Source organism: Heloderma suspectum, chromosome 2 (genome assembly GCF_057233095.1).
Source record: "Heloderma suspectum isolate Gila_16-S chromosome 2, 16-S_ref, whole genome shotgun sequence".
Lineage (NCBI taxonomy): Eukaryota > Metazoa > Chordata > Lepidosauria > Squamata > Helodermatidae > Heloderma > Heloderma suspectum.
The window spans coordinates 98,356,442-98,384,409 of record NC_139459.1 but is presented as its reverse complement, the minus strand read 5'-3'; the positions used below and the strand labels follow the sequence as shown (position 1 = coordinate 98,384,409).

The 27,968-nt window shown below is 41.2% G+C and overlaps 1 protein-coding gene across 2 annotated transcripts in view; it reads left to right on the top strand.

Moving 5' to 3' along the window:
- The window catches only part of LOC146352530 (proprotein convertase subtilisin/kexin type 5-like), a 316,248-nt gene that overhangs the window by 273,700 nt on the left and 14,580 nt on the right, over positions 1–27,968 (top strand). For both annotated transcript variants that reach the window (XM_084834270.1, XM_084834271.1), the window contains exons 13-17: positions 15,548–15,684; positions 16,821–16,964; positions 17,262–17,364; positions 20,648–20,841; positions 24,377–24,461. In XM_084834270.1, the coding sequence (XP_084690396.1) occupies positions 15,548–15,684; positions 16,821–16,964; positions 17,262–17,364; positions 20,648–20,841; positions 24,377–24,461 (663 nt within the window). The remainder of the gene's footprint in view (positions 1–15,547; positions 15,685–16,820; positions 16,965–17,261; positions 17,365–20,647; positions 20,842–24,376; positions 24,462–27,968) is intronic.

Genomic DNA, 27,968 nt, shown 5'->3' with positions numbered 1-27,968 from the left:
TTGTCGGCAAGGTGATGTCTCTGCTTCTTACTATGCTGTCTAGGTTTGCCATAGCTTTCCTCCCAAGGAGCAAGCGTCTTTTAATTTCATGGCTACAGTCACCATCTGCAGTGATCTTGGAGCCCAAGAAAGTAAAATCTGTCACTGCTTCCATTTCTTCCCCTTCTATATGCCAGGAAGTGATAGGGCGAGATGCCATGATCTTAGTTTTTTTAATGTTGAGTTTCAAACCAGCTTTTGCACTCTCCTCTTTCACCCTCAACAAGAGGCTCTTGAGATCCTCTTTGCTTTCTGCCATTAGGGTGGTATCGTCTGCATATCGGAGGTTGTTGATAATTCTCCCAGCAATCTTAAATCCGACCTCTGATTCATCCAACCCGGCATTTCTCATGATGTACTCTGCATATAAGTTAAATAAGCAGTGTGACAATATGCAGCCTTGTCGTACTCCTTTCCCAGTTTTGAATCACTCGGTTGTTCCATGTCTGGTTCTTACTGTTGCTTCTTGACCCTCGTACAGGTTTCTCAGGAGACAGGTAAGGTGGTCTGGTACTCCCATCACTTTAAGAATTTGCCACAGTTTGTTGTGATCCACACAATCAAAGGCTTTAGCATAGTCAATGAAACAGAAATAGACTTTTTTCTGGAATTCTCTTGCTTTCTCCATGATCCAGCGAATGTTGGCAATTTGATCTCTAGTTCCTCTGCCTCTTCGAAACCCAGCTTGTACTTCCGGTAGTTCTCGGTTCACATACTGCTGAAGCCTAGCTTGTAGGATTTTGAGCATCACCTTGCTGGCATGTGCAATGAGTGCAATTGTGCGGTTGTTTGAACACTCTTTGGCGTTGCCCTTCTTTGGAATTGGAATGTAAACTGACCTTTTCCAGTCTTGCGGCCACTGTTGAGTATTCCAAATTTGTTGGCATATTGAATGCAGCACTTTAACAGCATCATCTTTTAGGATTTTAAATAGCTCAGCTGGAGTACTGTCATCTCCGCTAGCTTTGTTGTTAGTAATGCTTCCTAAGGCCCACTTGACTTCACTCTCTAGGATGTCCGGCTCAAGTTCAGTGACCGCACTATCATGGCTATCAGGGACATTCAGATCTTTCCTGTATAGTTCTTCTGTGTATTCTTTCCACCTCTTCTTAATCTCATCTGCATCTGTTAGGTCCCTGCCTTCTTTGTCCTTTATCATGCCCGTCTTTGCACAAAACATTCCCTTGAGATCTCTGATTTTCTTGAAGAGTCTCTAGTCTTTCCCATTCTGTTGTTTTCCTCGATTTCTTTGCATTGTTCATTTAAGAAGGCCTTCTGGTCTCTCCTTGCTATCTCCGGAACTCTGCATTCAGTTGGCTATATCTTCCCCTTTCTCCCTTGCTTTTGGCTTCCCTTCTTTCCTCAGCTACTTGTAAAGCCTCATCAGACAGCCACTTGGCTTTCTTGCATTTCTTTTTCTTGGGGATGGATTTCGTTGCTGCCTCCTGAACAATGTTACGGACCTCCGTCCATAGTTCCTCAGGCACTCTGTCTATCAGGTCTAATCCCTGAAATCTATTCCTCACCTCCACTGTATATTCATAAGGGATATGATTTAGGTCATACCTGAATGGTTTAGTGGTTTTCCCTACGTTCTTCAATTTAAGCCGAAATTTTGCAACAAGAAGCTCATGATCTGAGCCACAGTCAGCTCCAGGTCTTGTTTTGACTGACTGTATAGAGCTTCTCCATCTTTGGCTGCAAAGTACATAATCAATCTGATTTCAATATTGACCATCTGGTGATGTTCATGTGTAGAGTCATCTCTTGTGCTGTTGGAAAAGAGTGTTTGCTATGATCAGCGTGTTCTCTTGGCAAAACTCTATTAGCTTTTGTCCTGCTTCATTTTGTACACAAAGGCCATGCCTGCCTGTTATCCCAGTGATTTCTTGACTTCCTACTTTAGCATTCCAATCCCCTATGATGAAGAGGACATCTTTTTTTGGTGTTAGTTCTAGAAGGTGTTGTAGGTCTTCATAGAACCGATCAACCTCAGCTTCTTCGGCATCAGTGGTTGGGGCATAGACTTGTATTACTGTGATGTTGAATGGTTTGCCTTGGATTCGTACTGAGATCATTCTATCATTTTTAAGATTGTACCCCAGTACTGCTTTTCCCACCCTTTTGTTGACTATGAGTGCTACTCCATTTCTTCTAAGGGATTCTTGCCCACAGTAGTAGATATGATGGTCACCTGAATTAAATTCGCCCATGCCTGTCCATTTTAGTTCACTGATTCCCAAGATGTCGATGTTCAATCTTGCCATCTCATATTTGACCACCTCCAGCTTACCTTGATTCATTGATCTGACATTCCAGGTTCCTAAACAATATTGTTCTTTACAGCATCGGATTTTCGTTTCACCACCAGACACATCCACAGCTGAGTGTCCTTTCGGCTTTGGCCCAGCCGCTTCACTCTTTCTGGCGCTATTTGGAAATACCCTCTGCTCTTCCCCAGTAGTATATTGGACACTTTCCGACCTGAGGGGCTCACCTTCCGGCGTCATCTCTTTTAGCCTTGTGATACGTTCCATGGGGTTTTCTTGGCAAGAATACTGGAGTGGGTTGCCATTTCCTTCTCCAGTGGACCACATTTTGTCAGAACTCTCTGCCATGACCTGTCCGTCTTGGGTGGCCCTGCACGGCATTGCTTATGGCTTCACTGAGTTACGCAAGCCCCTTTGCCACAACAAGGCAGTGATCCATGCAGATAATTTGTGTATTTTTCTCCTGGTGGTCAGGAGAATCCCAGAAATAGCATTGTGCTGCTACTACCTGATAGAGACACTTTTTCACAGTAGACCTTAGATACACATGATTGATGACAGCAATACTAGATCTTTTTTTATACTGAAGTCAGTAATCTCATTGCTTCATCATTGATCTTGTGGGTTTAATTTGAAAAAGGTTAGCAAAATAACAAAGTGCAAAACTATATTTAACACTTTAACAATTTTCCTAAGCCATTTACAAATGGTATTATACATGTTATTAGACTGTAAGGGTGCAATCCTGTGCATGTTTAGACAGAAAAAGTCCTATAACTCCCAGCATCCCACAGCCAGCCATGGGACTGTGCCCAAAAACTATTAGATTAGACAATGTTTGCTTTTGTTTAGGCATCATTCAAGTTTTAATATTGTCTCTCTAAAACAAAAATCTTAAAGTAGGAAAATACTAGCATTACTTCATAGGCATTTGGTAGATTAAATTGTTATTTGCTGAATCCTTTTATATTGTTTGTAAATGTTATGGTGGTAAACATCTACATTGTCTAGATATTACTAAACACAATTATAGTGGATATACTTACAAGGGGAAGTACAGAGGGAGGTAACAGGAAAATCCAAGCTTAGAAAGGGACAGAAAACCAGGTGTCCAAGGGGAAGATGAGGTGTGCCGTACAATTCTGTACATGACTACTCAGAAGTAAGTCCCACTGAGTTTGGTGGGACTCACTCCCAGGTAGTTCAATACAGGATTGCAGGTTTAAACAGCAAAAAGGAATTATATTTAGGTTGGAGTACTGATAATCAAAAGCTGTTTTTTAGTGGCAACACATATTTAGAAGGGAATGTGAAACATTGTGTATTTCTGCAGAATGTTCAGATACAGGAACATAGAGAGAAAATTAACTGGTCTTTTAAACTGTAATTTCCTACCAATTTCAGTACCACTGCACCAGAATAAATTATCATTGAATTTTGCTCTTATGAGTTCAGAGCATTATGTGAGCTCCCAAAATACTTCATATATGTAGGTCTAGGCATGCACGCACACGCATGCATGCACACACAACACACACACACACATATATGTGTGTGTGTGTATCTATATCTATATAGATATAGATATATATGCTAAGCACAATGTTGATAGAACAATTAAAATCAATGGGACACAGTTATCCTAGGATAGAAAATAGGTTATAATGGAGATGGCAAGAAATGAACTATACTGTATGTGAAAGAGTGTACATATTTCAGCAAGTTACAGTTCTGAAAGACAGAAGTTTACCTCAGAATCTCCATGGGGAGAAGTTTTAGGACAAAGCTGTAGTACAGTATTATGGACATACTGTCAGTCCTTTCTGTTTGGCTTTTAATGGTGTAGTTTTAATAGCTTTTACTGTTGTGTTACTTTGATTTTGATTCTGTCTGTGTTTTCTTAATCTGTTTTGCTTAACTTTTAAAGATTTTAAGTACTGATTGTCCTTGTTGCTACTTGTTTTATAGATCACTTTTATTCTTTGTAACCCACTTCAGGTATTTTTTTAATGTTTAAAGTCATATAAATATTTTAAATAGATAAAGCTACCTGATGGTGATCTTGTTATACAAAATGAAATTAAGGAGACAACAAAAAGAGGACATAAGTTTGACTTCAACCACCAATTAGACTAATGTATGTATACTTGAGTCATGAGAAAGAATCAAAATTTATAGATAAGCCTTGAAGTGTAGTTAATTCTGGAACTAAGAGTAAAACAAATGACATCCAAGATCTGGTACAAGCCATATTTGTTAAGCAGCTTGAAAACAATGGATTAGATCACACTTACAGTGCAACTCTGTGCATGTCTACTCAGAATTAAACTGTGCTGGTTTCAGTGGGGCTTACTCCCAGAAAAAATGCATATAGGATTACAGCCTTAAATACCACTGAAATAAATGGGACTTTAATTAGTTATCAAATGGGACCTAAGTGCAACTTACTTAGTCTGGATGCACTCAACCCAATGATCACAGTATTATCAAATTCAACATAATAAATGCATATTTTCAGGTAGTGCATCAAAAGTACTGTATTCAATTGATGTAACAAAGTTGTAGAGAACATTGACAGATTTGTAAAGTAACAGCTGAATTGAATGAGCTGACATTCACCTGAGAGTTCCTAAAAACTCACATGCAAAACTGTTGAACTGAGACATTGCTAAAATTGGCCACCTTAACAGAAGTATGGAAAATTGCCAGTGTAATGCTAATTCTAGGGAAAGACTCAAAGGGAATATGGTTTTAAGGGAATTTTCAGGATCCAAAAAAGTACTAGCTTATCTGTTCAACTTCTGTTCCAGCTTCATTGCTAGGATTGTATAAGTCAGGAGAAAAATGCCTTCCTGAGGAAGCCTTAGTATGGTTTCTTACCTCATCAGACTTCAGAATTATTTAAGGCTGTCAACAAATACATAGACTGGAGAGATCATCTGGACATTATATACTCCATTTTTAATGAATGTTTCTCAAAGTTCCTCATGTAAGACTCCTGAAAAAACATATCAGTAACTGTTGGGATAATTTGGCAGTTTTCACAATAAACAGCAGGTTCCCTCAGGATCGGTCTTGGGCCCAGCACTGAGAAACATTACACATTATATAGTGTCAAGGATGACTAGTGGAGTTGCCAACTTTGCCTATAACACAAATGTATAATGATAAAACACCAAACAGTTCTAAAAGGATCTTAATTGTTCTAAAAGAATATTTCCAAAATGGAAGCTTCTCAAACAAATAGCAGATGAGATTCAGTTATTTAGCTTCTTTCTTTCTTTCTTTCTTTCCTTCCTTCCTTCCTTCCTTCCTTCCTTCCTTTCTTTCTTTCTTTTTCTTTTCTTTCTTTCTCTCTTTCTTTTTCTTTCTTCATTCATTCATTCACTCCTTTCATTTCTGCAGCACCTTTCTAACAGAAAGAGTGATACACGCACCTTTAATTTTGTGATTTTCCCAGTTGATCAGGCTGTGAGAATCACATGGAACCTTATTGTCAGGGTTGGATCAGAGCCCATAGAGCCCCAAAGCAGTTCTGATTCTGAGGAAGAGATAGAAACCATGGGAGAGGAACCCGCACACTGTTCAGAGGCGCCGCTGGAGGGAGAGCCCCTCCCTGCTCACATTCCTGAGAGTGGTAGTGACCCTGGCAGGCAGGGGGAGGGACAACTGGAGCTTCGGGATGCTAGGCACTGGCGCAGGGACAAGCGGGAGATGGAGGGCGCCGAGAGGAGGCACTCAGCCCGCTTGGCGCAACGTCAACAGCTGCACCCCGATGCCCCACAGGAAAGGGGTGGACTTTCTCCTCCTAGCCCTTAAGTTCAGAGGCTTCCTGCCGTTTCCCTCCAAACAGAGACCAACTGATTCCGTAAGGCTAGAAACCCCGGATAGGCAGCTCTCTTAAGTTTCCCTCATTAGGCTCAGGCAATTAGCATCTGTAAGCATCATTAAGTTGAATGGAAATAAAGCCTTGGAAAAGAGCCCTATCATCTGCTTATTGATTCTGGCTACTTGAGGACACTTATGGAGGGTGGAGTTAAGATATACACATGCAGCGTTTAGAAAGAAGTTAAGGTTTTATGGAAGGACAGACACCAAGTGAACAAACACAAATCCCAAATTGAACAAAGAAATCACAATATACTCAAGGAGTTGCATGTTCCCTGGTTACAAACTTATGTCACAAGAATCTGAAGGAGTTGCATGCTCCCCCAAATGTGGTGCATTTCATTATTAAATATACAGTTAGTCTCTGTTTGTTACACAGCTTCCTTCAGCCAGGTTCAAGCCAGAACCTGCTGTCTGTGTAAAAACCTCCAAAAACAGCAAGTATGACAGTACAAAGATAACTGTGCCTTATCTGTGCCCTGGATGGTAAAATCCTATTCCCTGAATTCTACCCAACACATACTCACCACTTGGCTAGAGCACTTGACACATGTCCTGTAGATCAAGGGTACTGTTGGTATGTGCACATACAAATGATCCAGATTAAACCACACCTCTCCTGAAAATTCGCAGGCTCAGGGGTTTTGTACCCTTTTTTATTCATTGGGGCCTATGGCATCAAAGAGGGGTTTGAGGAGTTCTTTGTTGGTAATACATAATGTCCCAAATTCCAATATTGACGGTTGTTACTGACAGATTGACAACATCCTCCTGACTCCCCAACATCTCTCAAGGTTGTTTTTGTGGTCCTTTGTTGTTAAAACATCTGTTGATGCCTCTCTTTATTGGCCTATCTCCATCTTTTGTAACTGATACTTTGGCAATCTTAAGCACATTCCAAGGTTCCCCCTTTTGGACTTCCTGCAATAAAACCATTCATTCTCCATTCACACTCCCCCCCCCCACCTTTCCTGACCCGGGAAAGAATGTTTCATACGGATATGACACAGAATGCTTGACACCTTATCCTTTTTTTTACATTTCATGATGTTCTCCATTGACACTTGAGTGTTTTGAGTAAGAAGGAACATTCAGGATATTTACAATTCAATGCATTTTCAGGGTCAAGCTTTGCATACATCCTTTTAGTTTTTCACCACATTTGTTACATTTCAACACAAGATCAAGAGTTCATTGTGGCTTCTGAATTCTACAAGGTTATCTAGTAGGAGCAGGGAGAGAAGTTAGAGAGAGAAGCAACCTTTATTGACAAAAATCAAGTAAAGGTGGATTTAAGAAATGAGAAATTAATAGAAGTGATAAAATATTTAAAGTAAGGTATGCACTAAACTATGTATGGGAAATATATGTGGATATAAGGAAATATAGGGAAGGCAACATGAAAAATAGGAAAAATGAAATCACTGTGTCAAGAGCTCTCAAGGTACTTACATAACAATACAATAATTACAATTATGGTCCCAGTTCATTTACAGACTATGACAATGTGTATTTTACATATTGTATTGTATATTGAATTTGCATCCTATGCTATCCTCTAAATAGCTCAGGGTAATATACATCTTATCTCCCCACTTTTACCTAAGCAAGACTGAGAGAATGGGCCTGTTCACATGATCACAGAGGGGGAAGCCACGATGGCTTATTTCCCCTGCTGCGCATGCCAGGGGGATTTTCATAATTACCCTCACTGGTGCAGCTTGCCATGTTGTGTGAACCCAGTGAGGGTGGCTTGTTGCTATGGTTAACAAACCACACCAGAACCCTAAAACAGCCCATAAGTTCTGGTGGTTTGTTAACCACACTAACATCCCACCCTCACCAGATTTGGACATCATGACGAGCCATGGTCATGCAATGAATATTCAAAATGGCCACCTGCATGCACCAGCACATGCCACAACCCAACCATGGCTTAAATGAGCCACTGTAGGCTGCGGTGATTGTCCAGACTGGGTAAGTGTGAGGAAATCTTAGGTTTATCAGCAGCTATTAGCCCCAACATCTAGTAATGGAACATGTATCTTCAGAGTATATCTCTAAGAATCAGGTACTCAGAACAAACAGTACAACCAAGATGCAGGTGTGGACTGCTTCTGAACTACCCAGGATTGCTGGAGTAAATGAAACTTTGGTTTGACCCAGCAAAGCAGTTCCTCTTATCTGATCTCTTATATTTTCCACTGAAAATCTATCTTCTTTGCCATTTGAATTGATATCTGCTAGTATTGGCTTCATTAACTGACTCACTGAATGTTCTTGACTAAACAGTATCTGAAATTGCGAGTTTTATCCAGCTAACAAGCATAATGCACTGTTCTTACTTTCAGCCTGCTATTTTTCATGAATTGCTTGCTTTGCACTGTTGCATTCTACTTTTTCAATAGGAATGACTTTCATCTTTTAAAAGGAATTCTCCCCATTCCTAATTCTGTGTAGGTGTTTCTCTCCCTCCTCCCCCACCCCGCCATCTCTCTTTGCCATCTCCATCTGAAATGGATGTTGATGATCCTCCAAAAGGCCCTGAATGTTTCTGTTGATATAATTGACAGAAACAAACCCTGTTGCAATGCATTAGCATCATTCCAGGCAGGAACTCAGTGAATGAAAAATAAATGGGTTCTATGGCTCTAGGGAGATAAGTGTTGCTGGAGGCTAGGAAACAGCATGAGAAAGTATAAGGAGGAAAACATTTACTTTTGTTTCTCTCAAGCTGTGTGAAATGGTCACTTTTTTAGAAGAGTAAGTATTCTCCAGGGTACAGGGCACCTTATTGTATATAGGAGCAAATGCCAAATATCCTTGCAGTGCAATGCTATACATGTCTACTCAGAAGTAAGTCCCATTGAATTCAATGGGGATTACTCCCAGATAAGTCAGTATAGGCTTGTAGCCTTAATCAATAAAAAAGTCATTCAAGTTCTGTACTGAAATTACTGTTGGTCTTTCAGAAGTAAATTACATGGTTCTTCAAGTACTGTTATACTTTATAATTAGATAAGAACAATAAACTGTCAGTAACCCAAAGGTTTCCAAGGGCAACAAATGGTACAACAGTACAGGCAGAAAGTAAATGGATGAGACAGACTGTATGGATATATATACACTACAGGGAATTAGTATATTTAAACACACACATTTCATTTCCCATTGTTGTATCTCCATTTTATCACATAAGGGTACATTTTAAAAAGCAAATATATACTGATAATTTCTAGGAAACAACACCTTGTGGAAACATGTTCCTGTAAAAGTGGGTTATATAAGTCACCCACAGTGCTTCCAAGTAGGAAAAAAAATCTACAAATGACTTAAATGTTCTAATGGATAATGTACCAAATGCCAAGAGCCAATGCTACTTTAAATTACAATAGCATCCTATCTATCATTCATGATGTAACTGGAAAACTGATCCAAATTAGTAAGATAAAGTTCACCACTAGACTGTATAGTTCAAGAGATTTTTATGAACAGGAAAGGATTCTGAAGACAGCTGTGAAGATGATCAAGAGTCAAAATGGCAATTTATATAAGGAAATACAAAGGGAACACAGTACATTTAGTCTAGAGTGGGGAAAGACTACTAAGGACATCCATGCTGACATTTGACACTTTGGAGGAAAGTTGTCAGAGGAGATTTCAGAATGGTCACAACCTATGGTTTGTTAGCCATGAGTTGCTGAAAATGCAGTGGGAGTGAGCAAGTGCACTAGTTCCTGGCCACCCACCCTCTCCCGCTGTGATAAACAGCCCAGAAATGCTCTGTCCCTGGGTTGTTTGTAATGATGTCTGAAACTGGAAGTCCGGGTTGTTGGGGGATCAGCAACCCAGAGTTTGAACCCATGATTAAACCCATGGTTGTTTAGTGCAGTGGGAGTGAGCGGATGCATAGAAACCAGCCTGCATGCTCATTCTCGCTTGTCTTCTCAACAACCTATGGCTTGTTAACCATGGGTTGTTACAACATGTGAATCAAGTCACTGTCTGCTCCAAATATGGCAAGAAGAATCTAACACAGAGTTGGGTTTACAAAATGGGGGAACCCCAACTGTAAGAACAGCAGTAAAAAAAAAACTTCTAAGAAGGTTGTAGAATGTCCTCCCTTCATAGGATTGAAGGAAAGGTGAAAGAAATCTCTTTGGGATGTTTCAAACATAGAGTGTCCTGCCTTGCTGCAAGGAGTTAGATGATAAAAAATAATAACATGGATTTGCCTCAGTTGCTCCACAGTGTGATACGTATGACTGAAGGGTTGTCTGCACTCATAAAGCCCACTGACAGGTACCCCTTTCTTCTCATTCATGTGGGAACAAATGACACTGCCAAGCAGAGCTACGAAGAAATCACGTCAGATTTTGAAGCTTTGGGAAGGAAACCCAATAACTTTGGGGCCCACATAGTTTTCTCATCCATCCTTCCAGTAGTTAGAAGAGGGATAGAAAGGGAAAGAAAATACTCTGGGTGAATGACTGGCTATGAAGGTGGTGCTGACGCAAGAGATTTGGATTCTGGGACCACAGGCTATACTTCCCGGAAGATGGACTGCTGGCAAGGGATGGGTTGCACCTCACAAGGGCTGGGAAGAATGTGTTTGGCCACAGCATGAAGAACTTCATCAGGAGAGCGTTAAACTGAATCCTACTTGGGAGGGAGACATAAAGTTGGGGGTAACAATGGACGAAGGCTTATGCACCACAATGGAGAGAACAGCTGTAATAGAACCCGATAATAGTCTTCAAAAAATGTAGGAAGAAAGGCAGACTATAAAGCACATGGTCTTCGATGTCTGTATACTAATGCCCAAACAAACAGAAGGAACGTGAACTCTTAATACAGGAGAGAAATTATGACTTGATAGGTGTAACTGAAACTTGGTAGGATGACTCCCATGACTGAAATATAGCAATTGAAGGATATAACTTCTTCAAAAAGAACAGAAGGAACAGAAAGGGAGGTGGAGTTGCACTGACTGTTAAAAATACATGTCTCTGCACAGAAATACAGGAGGATGAGCTTGATAGCCCCATTGAGAGCATCTGGGTTAAAATAAATGGATCAAAGTATAAAAGGAACATGATGGTCAGAGTCTACTTCCAACCACCCAATCAAGGAGAAGACGAGGATGAAACTTTTGAAAAGCAAATTGCCAGTGTTTCAAGGAAGCATGATGTAGTAGTAATGGGGGACTTCAATTTCCCTGATATTTGTTGGGAGGCAAATTCTGCAAAACATGGCCCCTCCAAGAAATTCCTGACTTGGGCTGCCGATAACTTCCTCCTACAGAAAGTGGAAGATGGAACTAGAGGATTGGCTGTCCTTGACCTGATCCTAACCAACAGAGATGACTTTGTGGATAAAGTAGCAGTTACGGGAACTCTGGGGGAAAGCGACCATGTTATACTTGAGTTCTTGGTTCTAAAGGAAGCAAAAGCCGAGTGTAGCCAAACGCGCACCCTGGATTTTAGGAAAGCCAATTTTAATAAACTCAGAACAATGATAAGTAAGATCCCATGGCAAGCGACTCTAATGAGAAAAGGAGTCCAAGATGGGTGGGTGTTTTTTTAAAAAGGAAATTCTCAAGGCACAATTACAAACCATTCCAACAAGAAAAAAAAGGCAGAAGACAACAGAAGAAGCCAATGTGGCTTCACAAACAGCTTAGAGATGACCTGAAAACAAAAAAGCACACATATAGGAAGTGGAAGGAAGACCAAGCTACAAAGGAAGAATACAGGCAGGTAGCACAGAATTGCAAGGATGGCGTCAGGAAGGCTAAAGCTGGGAACGAGCTGAGGTTATTGAGGGATGCTAAAAGCAACAAAAAGGCTTTCTTCAGATACATGCATAGTACAAGACAGAGGAAAGAAATGGTGGTTCAACTATTCCATGAGGATTGCAAAATTATAACAGATGATAAAGAAAAGGCAGAAGTGCTCAGTTCCTACTTTGGCTCAGTCTTCTCCCGAAAGAGGGTCTAAACCCCCAATAAAGGCTGAAGGGGCAGGATTGAAGCTTGAGATTGATAGGCATATGGTCAAGGAACACCTAATTATTTTGAATGAGTTCAAATCTCCAGGGCCAGATGAACTGCATCCTAGAGTAATAAAGGAACTGGCAGAAGAACTCTCAGAACCACTGTCTATTCTCTTTGAGAAATCATGGAGGACGGGTGAAGTGCCAGATGACTGGACGAGGGCTAATGTTGTCCCTATCTTCAGAAAGGGCAAGAAGGAGGAACCTGGGAACTACAGACCAGTCAGGCTGACATCAATCCCTGGGAAAATTCTAAAGCAGATGATAAAGCAACCAATCTGTAAGTACCTTGAAAACAATGTAGTGATTACTCAAAGTCAACATGGATTCGTCAAGAACAAATCCTGCTAGACTAATCTGATCTCATTTTTTGATCAGGTAACCTCCCTTGTGGACTGTAGGAATGCTGTGGAAATAATATGTCTTCACTTCAGCAAAGCTTTCAACAAAGTGCCCCATGACATCCTGATGAGCAAAGTAGCTAAAACTGGGCTAGATGAAAGAACTGTCAGGTGGATCCACAGTTGGCTACACAATCGGACTTACAGGATGCTTATCAATGGGACCTTCTCAAACTGGGGAGAGGTTACAAGGGGGGTACCGCAGGGCTCATTCCTGGGCCCAGTGCTGTTCAACATTTTTATTAATGACTTGGAGGAGGAGGTGCAGGGAATGCTGATCAAATTTGCAGATGACACAAAATTGCGTGGGATAGCTAATACCCTGGAAGACAGAAACAAAATTCAACGTGATCTTGATAGACTGGAGCACTGGGCTGAAAACAACAGAATGAAAGTAACAGGGATAAATGCCAAGTTCTGCACCTAGGAAAAAGAAACTAAATGCACAGTTACAAGATGGGGGATACTTGGCTCAGCAATACTACAAGCAAGAAGGATCATGGAACTGTTGTACATCACAAGCTGAATATGAGCAAACAATGTGATGTGGCTGCAAAAAAAAGGCAAATTCTATTTTGGGCTGCATTAATAGAAGTATAGCTTCCAAATCACATGAAGTACTAGTTCCCCTCTACTCAGCACTGGTTAGGCCTCATCTGGAGTACTGTGTCCAGTTCTGGGCATCACACTTTAATAAGGAAGCAGACAAACAAGAGGGTTCAGAGGAAGGCAATGAAGATGATCAGGGGACTGGAAACAAAGCCCTAAGAGGAGAGCCTGAAAGAACTGGGCATGTTTAGCTTTGAGAAGAGAAGACTGAGGGGAGATATGATAGCACTCTTCAAGTACTTGAAAGGTTGTCACAGAGAGGAAGGCCAGCATCTCTTCTCGATCATCCCAGAGTGCAGGACATGGAATAATGGGTTCAAGTTACAGGAAGCCAGATTCTGGCTGAACAGGAAAAACTTCTTGACTGTTAGAGCAATACAACAATGGAACCAATTACCTAGGGAGGTGGTGGGCTCTCCTACATTGGAGTCTTTCAAGATGAAGCTGGACAGCCATCCGTCATGGATGCTTTGACTTGGCTTCCTGCATTGAGCAGGGGTTTGGACTTGATAAGCCCTTTCCAACCCTACTATTCTATGATTCTATGACTTCAGAGGATCAGTCAGACACAAATTTAACCCATTTGATACACTGCTTGTTCTCATATTTCCTTGCTGCTGCCTATTCACACTCATGACTGAATAAATACGTCACTCTTTTCACTCCCTATTAAATGTTGTAAAGAAGACTATGAACTCTCTGCAGAAGTCTACAGTTTTGTGGCTCCAAAGTTTCCAGAGAGTTTTCTGCGTATGTCCATACAAAAGAGTTAAGTTTTAAGGAAAAGAATAAACACCATTGAGTAACAGCCAGAAAAAAATTCAGGGCTTCTTATGTACTCTGACGTTCTTGGAGAGGTAAATTTACTGGTAGGTTTTCTATTACTTTGTTTCCTTTTGCCCATGTTGTTTGGGGAATTAAAATGAGCAAATGGTTGCTTACTAGTGCCTCATAAAATAAACATTTAGAACTGGTCGCTCAGAACAATATCCTAGAGGCGTTATCCAGAGACACCAGGCAGATATACACACCTTCTTTTGGAAAATGACTTTTAACGTAAGTGCAGTAGTGGAAAAAAAAACATTCATAACTGCTCGAGACAGTTCATTGTGGATACTTAGCTTTTCTTCTACAAAAGGGTAATATAATAAGGATTTGGCTGAATGATTTGAGTCATTTTTGTCCTGTCTTAATTTCCTCAGTGGTTACTTTTTCAGGTTTTCAAACTGTCAGAAGAACCTCCATGGAGAACAGCTCTTCAAATAATAATTTGCCCAAACTTCCATAGGTACAAAGCTCTGCAAAGCTCTCTACAGGTTAAAAATAATTGCTCTACTTTGTGCCCCATTAGCCAAACATGGCAGGATGACTTGCATGTCAGATTGCTAACTGAGGGGGAACTGGAGCACAGTATCAACCCAAGAGTTTTGCACTACACTAGAGCAAAGGCAGTCCCTTCATTCCAATAGGCCCAGGTTCAGGGCCAAACTGCATGTGATGCAATTCACATGGTTTGGCCCAGCCTGCAAGGTTGGTGTTGTTTTTTCACCTAATTTGGTGGTGTGGTGTGAGAGGGGGCTTTAATCCTTTTGCCTGCACTGCAGCCCCAAACAGAATCAAACCCACTCCCCACTATTCGCAGCATGGGGGTGGGGGAGTTCCCATTGGTGCCAATGGGAGTGTTCCTTCTGTTGCAAATAGCAGGTGCATGGAGAGCAGTGTGATTCCCTTTGGGGACCATGGTGGGGCCAAAGGGTAAAGCTCCCCTGCAACATACCATAATCATCATCTGGCTCAGGACCACTATACAAGCAAAACAAAATACTCACAACAGACCAGAGCACACAAATAACATCACATGTAGTTTAGTTCTCATATAAAATCGTATGAAATGTGTTAATTTTGGCACTGTTAGGACATAAAATAATGCTTAAGAGTATCTGTGCAGCACAGACAATTAGGTGAAACAGTTTGGCATCAGCCTTACTATTTCAAGAGTGTGTCTTGCGTGGCCTTCCTCCTGAGCTTCTTGTGTAGCACCCAGTGTGCCTTTCTCCAAGAAATAGGAGCCAAGAGCCTAACACAATTACATTCCAGCTGTAGGTGGCAATATACATTGTAACTGGATGAGTAAACTAATGTAACTGGATGTGTAAGGTTGCCCAGATTCTTTAAGAATATTACCTATATAGTACAAAAGATGTACACATAAGTACAGCTTTTCAACTGTGTTATTTTCTTATTTTCATATATGTTAATTTATATTGTTGCTGATTTCTTTAAAAGGTTGTTTGACCATTCCATGGAAGGGTTTAAAAACTGGGAGTTCATGACAACACATTGCTGGGGTGAAAAAGCAACTGGGGACTGGATTTTAGAGATTTCTGATACCCCATCTCAGCTGAGAAATGTCAAGACTCCAGGTATGAATCCCATTACTCTGATGGTGATTATCATTTCAGCTTAATGATAGAAAAGCCTCCAATAAGCATTCATGCTAGCTTTCTTTTTCATAATTACATTTCTATATTTCTGTTTTACCTGGGATGACTTAGAAATATAAATGGGTTCATAGAGCCGTTTTTTCTGGTTTTGGTGGTTGGAGCACAAAGGGCATTATCCAGTGCTGCCCATCCGCAAGTGGGGCTCACCACTGCTTCCATCCTGCAAGTGGCCATCCCCACACATTCCCTTTCCCAAGCAGTGCCCACCACTTGCAGAACAGAGATTTAGCACCTCCAGGACCAAGCCCCCCAAAGAGTGGAAACGCTCATTTCTGGAATGGGGAAGATCAGTGGAGGCTGTCCCATTCCAGAAATGACTGTTTCTGCTCTTTTCAAGTTGCCCCTGGAAGTGATAAATCTCCGTTCTGCAAGTGGGTGCCATTTGCGGAAGGGAATCAGCAGGGCTCTCCACTTGTGGGAGGTTTCCACTGGATATTGCCCAGAGGTCTTGGATTAATAATAATAATAATAATAATAATAATATAATTAATAACAATATAGTTGAATTTCCCAATATTAACTTAGTTTCGGTAGGCTTGGAAAATAATGACAATTATTTCCTGTAGTGTATTTTCTCTCAGCTTCTTGCAGCTAATTTTTTGCCAGTCTCTTGGCAATTTGGCTGTACATTATCCATATTTGGGGATTTGAGCAACAGCAATGGACTGCAGTACCATTTCCTCCTAACACAAGTTCACAATCTACTCACCACAAGAAGTGGTTCCAACGATACAATGCTCTGACTAGAGTGTAGGCTTACATGTAGTATATCCAGTTTGAAATCCTTGTGCAGTTACAAAGCTCGTTAGCAGACTTTTCAACCCAGCAGATCGGAGGAGGGGGTATTTTTAACCCCCAGTCCCCAATTGTAAGCAATGGGGGGAAATTTGCTATGCAACCTCCAGGCTGGCATAGCTGAAGGGCCTGGACTGAGCCCCTCAGGGAATCAGGATGGCTTTGGGTCCAGAGGATCTAAAGCCACTGACATCCTGTTCCTGAAGCACCCTATTTCAGGGCTTTCTACCTAAACCTAACCCTTTCCAAATTTCATGTAGGCAAATTGAAAGAATGGTCCTTAGTACTTTATGGGACGTCTATTCAGCCTTACTCTCCAAGAAATGTTTTTCCAAAAGCTGAACGAGTACGCTCAAGTCCAATAGAAGAGCCTACAGAAGATTATGGAGCAGACGACTATGCAGGTAACATTATGCATTGTATTTCAAATATGTCAGCCAATGTACTTCTGTTAAGCATTAGTAGGCCCTTTTAACCTGCTCTTAATTAATATCATGTCCCCATTAAAAAAAAAAAACCTGAATAATGACTCCGAGGCCAAAAAGGGACCAATCTAGCTACAGATCAGCAGGAGTCTGGGTCAGGGACCTTGAATTCTTCATATTTCCAGTTTTGATTTTTTCTGTAGAGCTCAAGTAAGTTTTAATAGTTACTGAGTAGTAAAGACAAATCATGATTTTTGTTTGTTTGTTTCTCAAAAGGCCCATGCAATGCAGAGTGCAGTAAAGTAGGATGTGGTGGGCCAGGACCAGACCACTGCAATGACTGTCTACACTACTACTATAAATCTAAAAACAACACACGGTAAGAAGAAAAGTTGTGTGTTACATATTACATACCCATTGCACAAAATTATTGGATTATGCTTAGTATCTTTAACTTACTTGGCAAGCCAGTTTGAAGTTAGGTAGAATTCTTATTTAGAAGACTTTTACTAGGCATCTCCATTTTCAGAACTGGTCCATCTAACACACTGAACAACGATATAGTGAGCATCAGTGCTTGAGGGGAGAACTGCATGTTACATGATAATGCACATTATCTCGTATGCCAGTTTTCTTTTTTTAATGCTGCTACAGGATAAGGGAATTTGGAATAACAGAGTGGAGGAGGGAGGTGCTTAACTCTTTCTCTCTCCCTCTCCCGCTCTCTCTCTCACTCACAGACACACACACACACACACACAAGCTTTTTGCCTTCACAAACACACATATGAAACCTTGCAGTGGAAAAGCCACTTGTAGGGTAGAACTGAACTGAATAATTGGCAAGTGGAGAAAGGATAAGTACTCCCACCCTCATCACTTCCCCTTTTTTCTTTTTAAAAAAGTATTGGTGTTCTTAGTTGGGTTAGAATAGCTATGCATACTTGAAAAGAAAACTTCTGAAAATATTGCCACTGAGCCAAGGGCAGTAGCCAAGTGCACTAAGGGCAGAATACTCCTTTACGGAGAAGGGGAGTGTTCTTCCCTGTGAATACTGGGAGGCAGCAAAGGAAGGCCCCAGGCCAGAACTGCAGAGTGTAGATGTTCTAGGTTGTCACCTGGAAAGTGTCCAGATATTGCTGATCATTACTTCAGAGGCCATGTTGCTGTATCTGCACTATGCAGCCCCAGTCTGCCTCTTGATGTGCCACTAGGTTGTCCCTAAGCTGCAGCAACCAAAGAGTGCTCTCCACTCCCTTGTACACACCACACAAGAAGTTAAAAATATAAGGGAGTTAGCTGGATTTGAAGGGTCACAGCATGATTTAGAATCATGGGAAATCTGTGGAAGTAGAAAAAGCAGAGACAGAAAGAGTCTAAAACAGGAGGTGGGTGAGACCTTTGTTTAAAAAGCCCTCCCTAAATTCCACCATATTAGATCATTTCAAGCCAGCCCGTTCCTGGGCAAGGTGTTTTAGTCTGTGGTGGCATCTCAGCTCTGGGTGTTTTTGTATGATGTAGATTTTGTAGATCCATTTCAGTCTGGCTTCAGGCCTGGTTATGGGATGGAGACAGCATTGGTTGCCTTGGAGAACAATCTACACCAGGAATTAGACAGGGGGAGTACATCTCTGTTGGTTCTGCTAGCCCTGAGTGGCTTTTGTTAGCATTGACCATGGTGTCCTTCTAGATCACTTGGCTAGGATGGGGCTTAGGGACACTGTTTTATTGTAGTCATAGTCCTTCCTAGAAGGAGATCTCCAGAAGTTGTTGCTGGAGGACTCCTGTTCAATGCCTTGCCCATTGACCTATAGCATCCCACGGGGTTCTATTTTGTTCCCCATGCAATTCAACCTCAACATGAAATTGCTGGGAGAGATCATCCAGATTTTTTGAGTTCAGTGTCATCTGTATGAAGATGACACCAACTCTGTCTCTCCTTTCTAACTCAGTCCTAAGAAATGGTTGAAGTTCTGGATTGATGTCTGACAGTGGTGATAGTGTGGATGAGAACGAACTGAGGTGTAATCCATACAAGATGGAAGTGTTCCTGGTCACTACAATGGCATATCATGGAATAGGGTTTCAACCTGTCTTGGATGATGTTGCACTCCCCTTGAAGACTTGAGTTCATAGTCAACAAGTTATCCTGGATCCATCCCTGAGCCTTGATATCCAGATCTCAGTGGTAGCCATGAGTGCCTTTGCACTGTTGAGGCTAGTGTGCCAACTACAACCATTCCTAGAGTTGCCAGATCTGGCCACAGCCAGTGTCTATGGTGGCATGGTTGGGCACCTGACAAGAGTCCCCTGGACTTGCTCCATCTCTTCACCATTGCAACCTGCTTCTTTGCCTGCCTCTCTCTCTGGTCCAGATAATGGTGAGCAAGAAGAAAGAACAGCTGGTGACAATGGCGGTAAGAAGGTAGACTCACCGAGGAAGGAGCCCATTGAGGTGTCTTGCCCAAGTGCCCTCAAAAACCTGGCCATGGAAACACATGCCTTACTTGTATCTTGTTCGACTGACTGTAATGCACTCTATGCGAGGTTGTGTTTAAGAAGTGTTTGGAAAGTGTTTGGAAAGTTCAAGTGGTTCAGAATGCTGCAGCCAGACTATTAACTGGGTACAGTTATAGGGAGTACATGGCTTCCACACCCAATATCTGAGGTATGTTTGGTAGGGCCATGAGAAAGGGCCTTCTTCATGGCTGCACCAAAGCTGTGGGACTCCCTCTTAGCCACTTCTTTGATGTCGTTCAAGTGAAGACTTCTTTAATTTAGACCAAGTTTTGTCCTGTCGAATTGACTTGACTTATGGCTCATCTCAATATGTTTTAATGTGGCTTGAAGTCATTGATTGGTTCCACCTGCTCTTTTTATTTTATTGTTACTTATTTTTTGTAGTAAATGTCATTGACTTTTTAAATTGTTTTATTGTACCTATTGTCCTTATTGTTGTTAGCCACCATGGGTCCTATTTGCAGAAAGGCAAGATATACATTCAAATGTGTGCTGCCATCCACAATGGTAGGACAAGTGGCTACCAGGGAAAAAGCCTTCTCTGTAGTGGCCTCCTGTCTGTGGAATGCCCGTCCCAGTGAGATTTGCCTGGCATCCTCACTGAACAGATTCAGATACCTTCCTTTTTAAGCAAGCATTTAATTTTTAATCTGCTGCTTCATTATTATTGCTACTGCTTGCTTCTCAATGTTTTCAATGTTTTTAATATTTTTTATGTTTAATATTGTATTATTTTGATACTTTTATTGTTGTATTGTTGTTACTTTGTTGTTGTCTCTGTTTGGTTTTATGTTTGTAAAGTGGCTCGTGGGCATTTTCCAGTTGGGCAGTGTACAAATGTAATAAATAAATAAGTGAAGGCCTTGCGAATCAATGGGTAGCACTTCATTTTTCCCAAATCTGGTAACAATCATAACCACTGTGTAGTCACATTTGTATCATGCTAGCTGGTGAGTGGTAGAAGTGGGTTGGGAATCTATATTTAGGGACAACTTAGACATAAACCAAAAGGTCTTGATTTGTTCCACCCCTAGGTATTATCTGTGTTCCATTGATAAGAACTGTTCGTGGCTGGAAAGCCACTGCTCCTTTTTCTGTCAAATTAATGGATAATTCTGGTTGTCTTTTATTGTACAATGAAGCATCTGTGTTCCCAACTGTCCACCTGGTCACTACAGCGCAGACAAGAAACGTTGCAAAAAATGCTCACCTAACTGTGAAACATGTTTTGGAAGTCACAGCGATGAATGTAATACCTGCAAACCAGGTTACTATATCAATGAAGAGTCTAGGAGTTGTATTACCAACTGCCCAGTTGGCTTTTACCTGGACAACAGTAAGTATGTTTTTACATTACTCAGTCATTACAATATTGGAAATAACTGGAATTTTTCATGCTGACATTCTATACAGTAAGGCATATGTTATTTATTAAACAATTTATATACCACTTTCTATTTAAATTTTAATGCCCAGGTTGACTTACATCAGAATTTTTAAAAATACAACCTAAAGAACATAAAAAGCAGATAAGAAGAGCAGTTAAAATAAAACAATCACAGGCATAAGAAAGCCAGTCATAATTAAATCAGCCTTCTGTTAGGCCAAAAGCCTGTTGAAACCTATTCTTCCGTTTTTGACAGAATGACATCAGGTAGATAGATCTCGCATGGCAAGGAGGTCCACAGTCTTTGTACAGCAGTCAAGAAGGTCCTCTCACAGCCTCAGCATATATAACCTTGCATATTGTGATACAGATACAGAAGAAATATGGGTTTTCATGGATTTATTCATAAATTATCTTTATTTCAGGAGATGTGTTGGACTTTAACTCCCATCATCCCTAACATTGGCCATGCTTTCTAGGAGTGATGGGAGCTAGAGTCCAACAATAGCTAGAGTGGCATAGATTTTCCAGTCCTGCTCTGTGTAGTGATATTGCCAAGTTTCTGAACTGTGTGAGAGATGGAAATAATAAGCATTTTATACTGAGCCTTTTGAATTTTAACTAGGTTCATAAATGAATTTGGTCCATTCTGAGCTGCATGTCTCTTTTCCTTTTCCCAGAATATATATTCCAGCATCAGCAATGGAAGTGAGGTTAGATGGTATAAAGGAAGGCTGCTCCTTTGGGCCTTCAGTAGGCCTGAAAATCTTGTTAACCAGTACACTGATCCCTAGGTAGTATATCAGGGCTTTCAGATCCTTACTAAGGACCTAGACGCCCTAGCAAACCATAATTCCCAGATATCTTTGCCCTGAGAACTGCCTGTTGGTAAGACTTTCAGGCTTTCTTGACTTCAGGAGTTCACCTTTCTGACTATTTTGCTGAGTTTTTGCTTGTTTCTCTTTTCTATTTGCCACTGTGAAGAAGGAAAATAGCATAAATATATGTTGCTTATATCCATAAAATATTCTAAGTTGTGCTACTTATTCTTTCAACTACTTACACAGGGAGCAAAAGATAGTTTCAGACTTGCTTCAACTGGCTATTTATTACCATAATACAAAAAAATTAATCTTTTAATATGCATATTGTAGTCCTTGAAATCCTTCACCCTTGCCACTTCGTAGTCCAAAAATTAACTGCTGTCAAATGTTAACCCTCTATCCAGCAGGAAAGGCGATAGATTCATTTCAGTGTTGAAAAAAACCTTGAAGATAGAGAATAGGGCTACCATTATTTACCAGGAAACAAGAGGGATTCTAGAAGTTGCAATACAAGCCCATCTTTCTCAAAAAGCCGGTTTTCCGTAGGTACCAAGAGAAGGATAATGGAAAATGACATTGGTCATTGATGGCTGCTGTGGACTGCAAATCCTCCAGGGTTAATAATTTTGATTTATCAGTTTCTGCAGCTCTGACCTCTCAGTACTCAAACTCAACAGAACACCAAACCTATTTCCTTATACCTATTATCCAACTGTGTCTGCATATTCTTTTGCAGCCTTTCTGTTTTCAGTTCTCTGCATTTCAGTCTGGTTTAGAGATTAGGAATCTTTCTTGGTTAGACTTAGAACTGACTTGCCATTTACAAGTGCCCACAAAGAATTCTTGGGAAAAGCTTGTCTGTTTTTTTCTGAGAGTTCTTTCCCAGCACATAATGTTGGTCCATGCATGCTGATAGTGTGCTGCGCATGTACCTTATACTATTGCCCCATGGGATTTGTAGTTTCCAGTACCAGCCATAGTAGAGAGTTGTTTGGAAACTCAACTGACCTCCCCTCTCAAAACAAAAATGCAGATATTTTGTAATTCAGAGTTCCACAGTGATCAATGAGAGCTTCATCAAGAGTAAAAGTTTAACATTAATGAATGCCTACGCATGTACCTACAAAGCAGCCTTAACAAAATCCATAAAACCCACCTCTCAACTCCTCTAAATTTTAGCCAAGTCATGGCTCTCCAGTTCCAGGTAGCTTTATATAAATAGTAACTAATTAGGGCACAATCCTATGGGGATAGTCAACCGCCTTTGAACTCAGAGGCAACAACCTATCCAATGCAGGGCAGGAGAAGCATGGAGGGGATCATTCCCTCCACGCTTCTCCTGCCCTCCGTTTGCGGCTAGGCAGCCAAGTTCGGCTATCTAGCTGTGGGAAGGCAGAGCGGGGGAGGAGGCTGCCAGACGTCACATAGGATGTGTCGTACTGGCATTTCCACCTTCTCTGCCTCAGAATGCCCCCCGGAACATCCCGTTTTGGATGCTCCACACTCCTTTTCCAAGTGTGGAGCATGGGGCCATTCCACTGAGGCAGCGCAGAATGGGGAGAAGGTCGGTTCTCTGGGAACCGATCTCAGAGTGCAGGCTCCAAGATCAGTTTCTGGAAACCCACATATCCTATGGCTGTCTAGCCGCTGACTAGCGGCCATAGGATTGCTCCCTAAGAGGGCCAGGCCCCTCCTGTAATTTAAGCACTGAGCTGGCTTTTTAATTTAAGTAGTTTTGCAGTGATCAATGAGAGTTTCAACTAGAGTAAGGGGCTACTCTACTTTGGCACATGTGTCTAAAAGCAGTGTCATTAGTCCACATATGGGCTGTGTAATGTGCAGAATCTGAGTTTACATTCTAAGCTGGAGAAGAACTTGGAGAGGAAATTAGACTTAATTAATTATGAACTTGACATATTTATATTCTGTATCAGGTAATTACAAACTTTGGTAACATAACTAGTCTGGCTGATACACCAACAGTCTTGACTCTTTGCCACAACACCTTATTTATATTTGTTATATTAAAATGCATATCCAGGCTTTCTAATGAAATGCACACTCAATATCCATCTGCTGGAAGCTGGACTTGCCCTCACACTGCAGTAGACTAATCAGAGGATAGAAGCAGCTACAAATATAAATCAAATAAATAAGTAAATGAAAATATTTCCCTTCACTTTCATTTCCCACAATAAATGATAGGTAGATGTGCATAAATGTCTACATATGCATCTTAATTCTGTAAAGTACAAGGTATTGTATAAATTATTATAAGTACATACATATTTACATAAAACTATTTATTTGTATTGTGAAGCAAGAAAGGCAAATAAAGCCTTTAAACATTTTAAAATGCAACTTGGTATCTTTGGGCATTACTAAAAAGGATTACTGTAAGTCAATGAAACAAAGTTACATTGAACAGAATTTTTCCTAGTGAAATAAAACCTTGGAGATATACAGATAATTGGAATGATTTGAAGAAGTTTAGTTAGTACTTTAGCAGCACCAAATATTTAATTTTATTTTAGCCTTTTAGCTCCTGTTTATGGCATCAAGTTAGAAAAAACAATAAACAATGAGATATAGCTATAACATTGTATTGCATGTGATTGAACTGGGGTTTTTTCTGAACTGCATTTCTTTTTTCTTTCCAGATAAGATTGTCTGCCGTAGATGCAATGAAAACTGTAAGACATGCACTGAATTTCAAACCTGCACAGAATGCAGACATGGCCTAAGGTAAGGAAATGATAGACTGCACTTAACATGGTAGGCAAGGAGGCATCTTTATCTATGAATGTGCAACAAGCACAGTTACATAATATGATTATGTAACATGTACTTTATAGCCCATTTATGTGTGATAATATTTATTGTATGCTTATGTTATCCTTGGTAGCAATGGATAAACAGTCTTTAATGTGAGGAAAATGAAAACTGAAGCACTTTTCTTCCATTTTATATGTGTAATGTTCAAGAATTATTATAGAGAATGAATATGATGAATGAATAATTTGTGTTTGTTACTGTTTTCATATCAGGGGAAATCAGTGTTTCTAGAATAACGTTTCCAGAATTGTAAACCTCTGGTAGTAGGTACTTTCTAAAGGCAAATATAATGTGTTTATATAACTGCACGTTTGAAACTGGGGAAGATAAGGGTAGGAGGAGAGACAGACAGAAAGCCTCAGTAAGCAAGTAACTACTCCAGACTGGTTCCATATCAGGAGAATAACTACAAGTAGGCATGAAATAATATATGAAAAACTAGAAGGTGTTGGGTTTTAGGATAATTTAGTGCCTCCTGAAATGACATGGTTTGCATGGATATATCAATCCTATGGCCCCTAGACAGCATCTGAAGCACTATAGGATGCTGAGAATCTCTTCCTCCATTCCTGTAGGCAGACCTGCAAGCATGGAGGAGGAGATCTGATCATGGATCTTCTCTCCCCCACCTTCTCCCAGCCAACATTGAAAGCAAGTGTGACCTCATAAGAGAAGTCAGAGAGAGAGAAAAGGGTGTGTGCTGGTGGGAGGGGAGGGGAGAGGAGGGGAGGGGAGAGGAGGGGAGGGGAGGGGAGGGGAGAGGAGAGGAGAGGAGAGGAGAGGAGGGGAGGGGAGGGGAGAGGAGAGGAGAGGAGAGGAGAGGAGAGGAGAGGAGAGGAGAGGAGAGGAGAGGAGAGGAGAGGAGAGGAGAGGAGAGGTTGCACAGTATTGTATGGCCTCTCCATTTCCCTCCTCACCCACCAAAAGGTAAGTCAGCTAGAAGAGCTCAGAGGCTTTTTGCATTTAAATGTATCAATGGAGGTAAAATTACCTCTGTCTTTCTCTCTTCTTGTCTGGCTCTTGCTGGCAAGGCATAGGATAGGTAGAGGGCTCCAAACTTGGAGCCCTCTGTCTATTGGGAGTGGAATCCATAGAATTTCACCCTTATTTTTCTTAACATCTTCTTGATCTTCATTAAATTTTGACAAGAATACTGGTTTTAAGACAAACTTTGCTTATACTACTCCATTATTTTAACTATGATACAAATGATTTGGAGCCAGAACCAGGATAACTGGGGTCTGTGTGTGTGTTTTTAAAGATCTGTTTGAACACTGACAATAGACAGGTTCGGACATCACAATAAGCCAGGGTTTGGAGAACCCTGGCTTATCAGGATCAAGCTGTATGCCGTTGCACATCTCCAGATTGTTCCTGCTTGGTTCTTCCTGCAAGTAGGAGCAGCTAAGCAAACTACAGACCCTCAGTCTGTGGTTTGTTTATTGTGACATCTGAACTAGGGATTCTGGCTTGTCTATCCCCAAACAAGTCAACAACAAATCATGAGTTATGACACTGGCTTGTTTGCAGAGAGACAAGTAACAATGCCCAGTTTAGATACCACCGTAAACCACTGATGGAGAGTCCATGGTTTGTAAGCCACTGGCAGGAGGAACCAAGTGGGAGCAATCAGGCAGCATGCACAAACACACTTGCTTGATCCCGATAGCCAGGATTCTCTGGAACTTTTATCATAATGCCCAGACTGGACCAATGCATTACTGTTGTCAAAGTTTTCAAATAGAAATGCTGCACACCGATATTTTGCTTGATTCTTGGTATTTCTGAAAACACACAGCATATAACTCTTTATTTGATTAATACAGCAACTTTCATTATTTAATGTGAATTTAATTATATGGATACAAAATGCTTTCTAATATCCAATCTTATATATCAGCCAGGATCCAGAGAGCAGCTTCTTGCATACATCCAGTAGGGTATTTTTACTTTGAACCTCAGGCCTCCATGCCATATAACAGACTGTTCTTTTTCATGTGTTCAAACAGATCTTTAAAAACACACACACAGACCCCAGTTATCCTGGTTCTGGCTCCAAATCACTTGTATCATAGTGCATCACATATATGGGTTCTGTGCCTGTGTGGAGCCTCAGTTCAGGAAACTTCTATAGTTCAGGAGTTTTGGCAGAAACCCTTCCCCTACCATCCCAGTGCGCATGTCCCTAGCGGGTTCCTGGTTATTCCCTCACTTCCTTGAGACGGCCATTGCTTGTGCCTCATTAGGAAGCTTCTCTTGCATTCAGTCTGTCTGAAAGCATTTTTTTCTATAAAAGCTGAGGCTTTATTCAATCTTTTTCTATCAAAGTTTTTTCCATCTTCCTTATTATCTTTATTTTTCCTTTTTTGTGATTTTCATGATTGCCCTCATGGGCCTATGGCCCTCAGGGCCCCATTTCAAAAGTGCTAAACTATTGTCTTCCAGTGGGCATTCTGTCTGCCTGTTCTGCCTTGGAGAGGGGCACATGGTTGAGGCTTGCCTTCAATGAAAGGCCTTCTCGAAGCAAGTGAGAAAAAAATCGATCCAACTGGCTAAAAGGAGCAGTTTGGAAATGGGCACTGGAATCAGTTAAAGAGCCAAAAGGTATGGCAGTCATGCCAACCTTGCCCTCACACAATCCGTCTGCCATGCAGGAGCCTGCTCCACTGTTGGGGTCATCATCCCCTCAATGTCTTACTCCACCAAGTACACAAGATCCCCCCATTCTGGGCCGATCTTTGATGGCGAGGATAACAAAAAACACAAATACCCCTAAACAGGTCAGTCTTTCTTCTTTGGAATCGAAAAAGAAATAGACTTCCAAAAAGTCACATGACTTTGCTCAGGATTGAGCATCAGGATCCTCCACCCCTTTTGACTCTGTGCAAGAATCTCAAAGCCAAGGACACCTGCTACAGGCTCTGCTTCCCAGTACTCCAACTCAGGATTAAGCACCTCCCTCCTTTCCAGCTCAGGATCAACGGCGAGCCCTGGTCACGTCTCCCACTGCTCCACCAATGCCTACAGGTTGAATGCAGTCGCCTGTACCGACGGCTATATCTGCTACTCCACCAATGTTATTTTCATTGATTCTGACAGTGAATCCTATCCTGGCAAGGGAACTGATTCTGATCATATCTATGTTGGAAGGGGAGATCCAGGATTCATCTCTGATGGAACCGCCCTTTTGAACACCTTGTCTGTTCAGGCTGGAAAGCTATGGCACAGGTTATAACCGGTGTCCACAATTGCTGGATTCAGCGTGCTCATTCACCTCCTCTACAAGAGGTCATGCCCCTAGTTTTTATGAGTGGAGCTGATGCTAAGAACAGTCTAGATCACCATTCTCTGAGTGGGACAGACGTTAAATTTAGGATGTGCGATACAGGAGATTGCAGGATTGGGTTGATTACCATG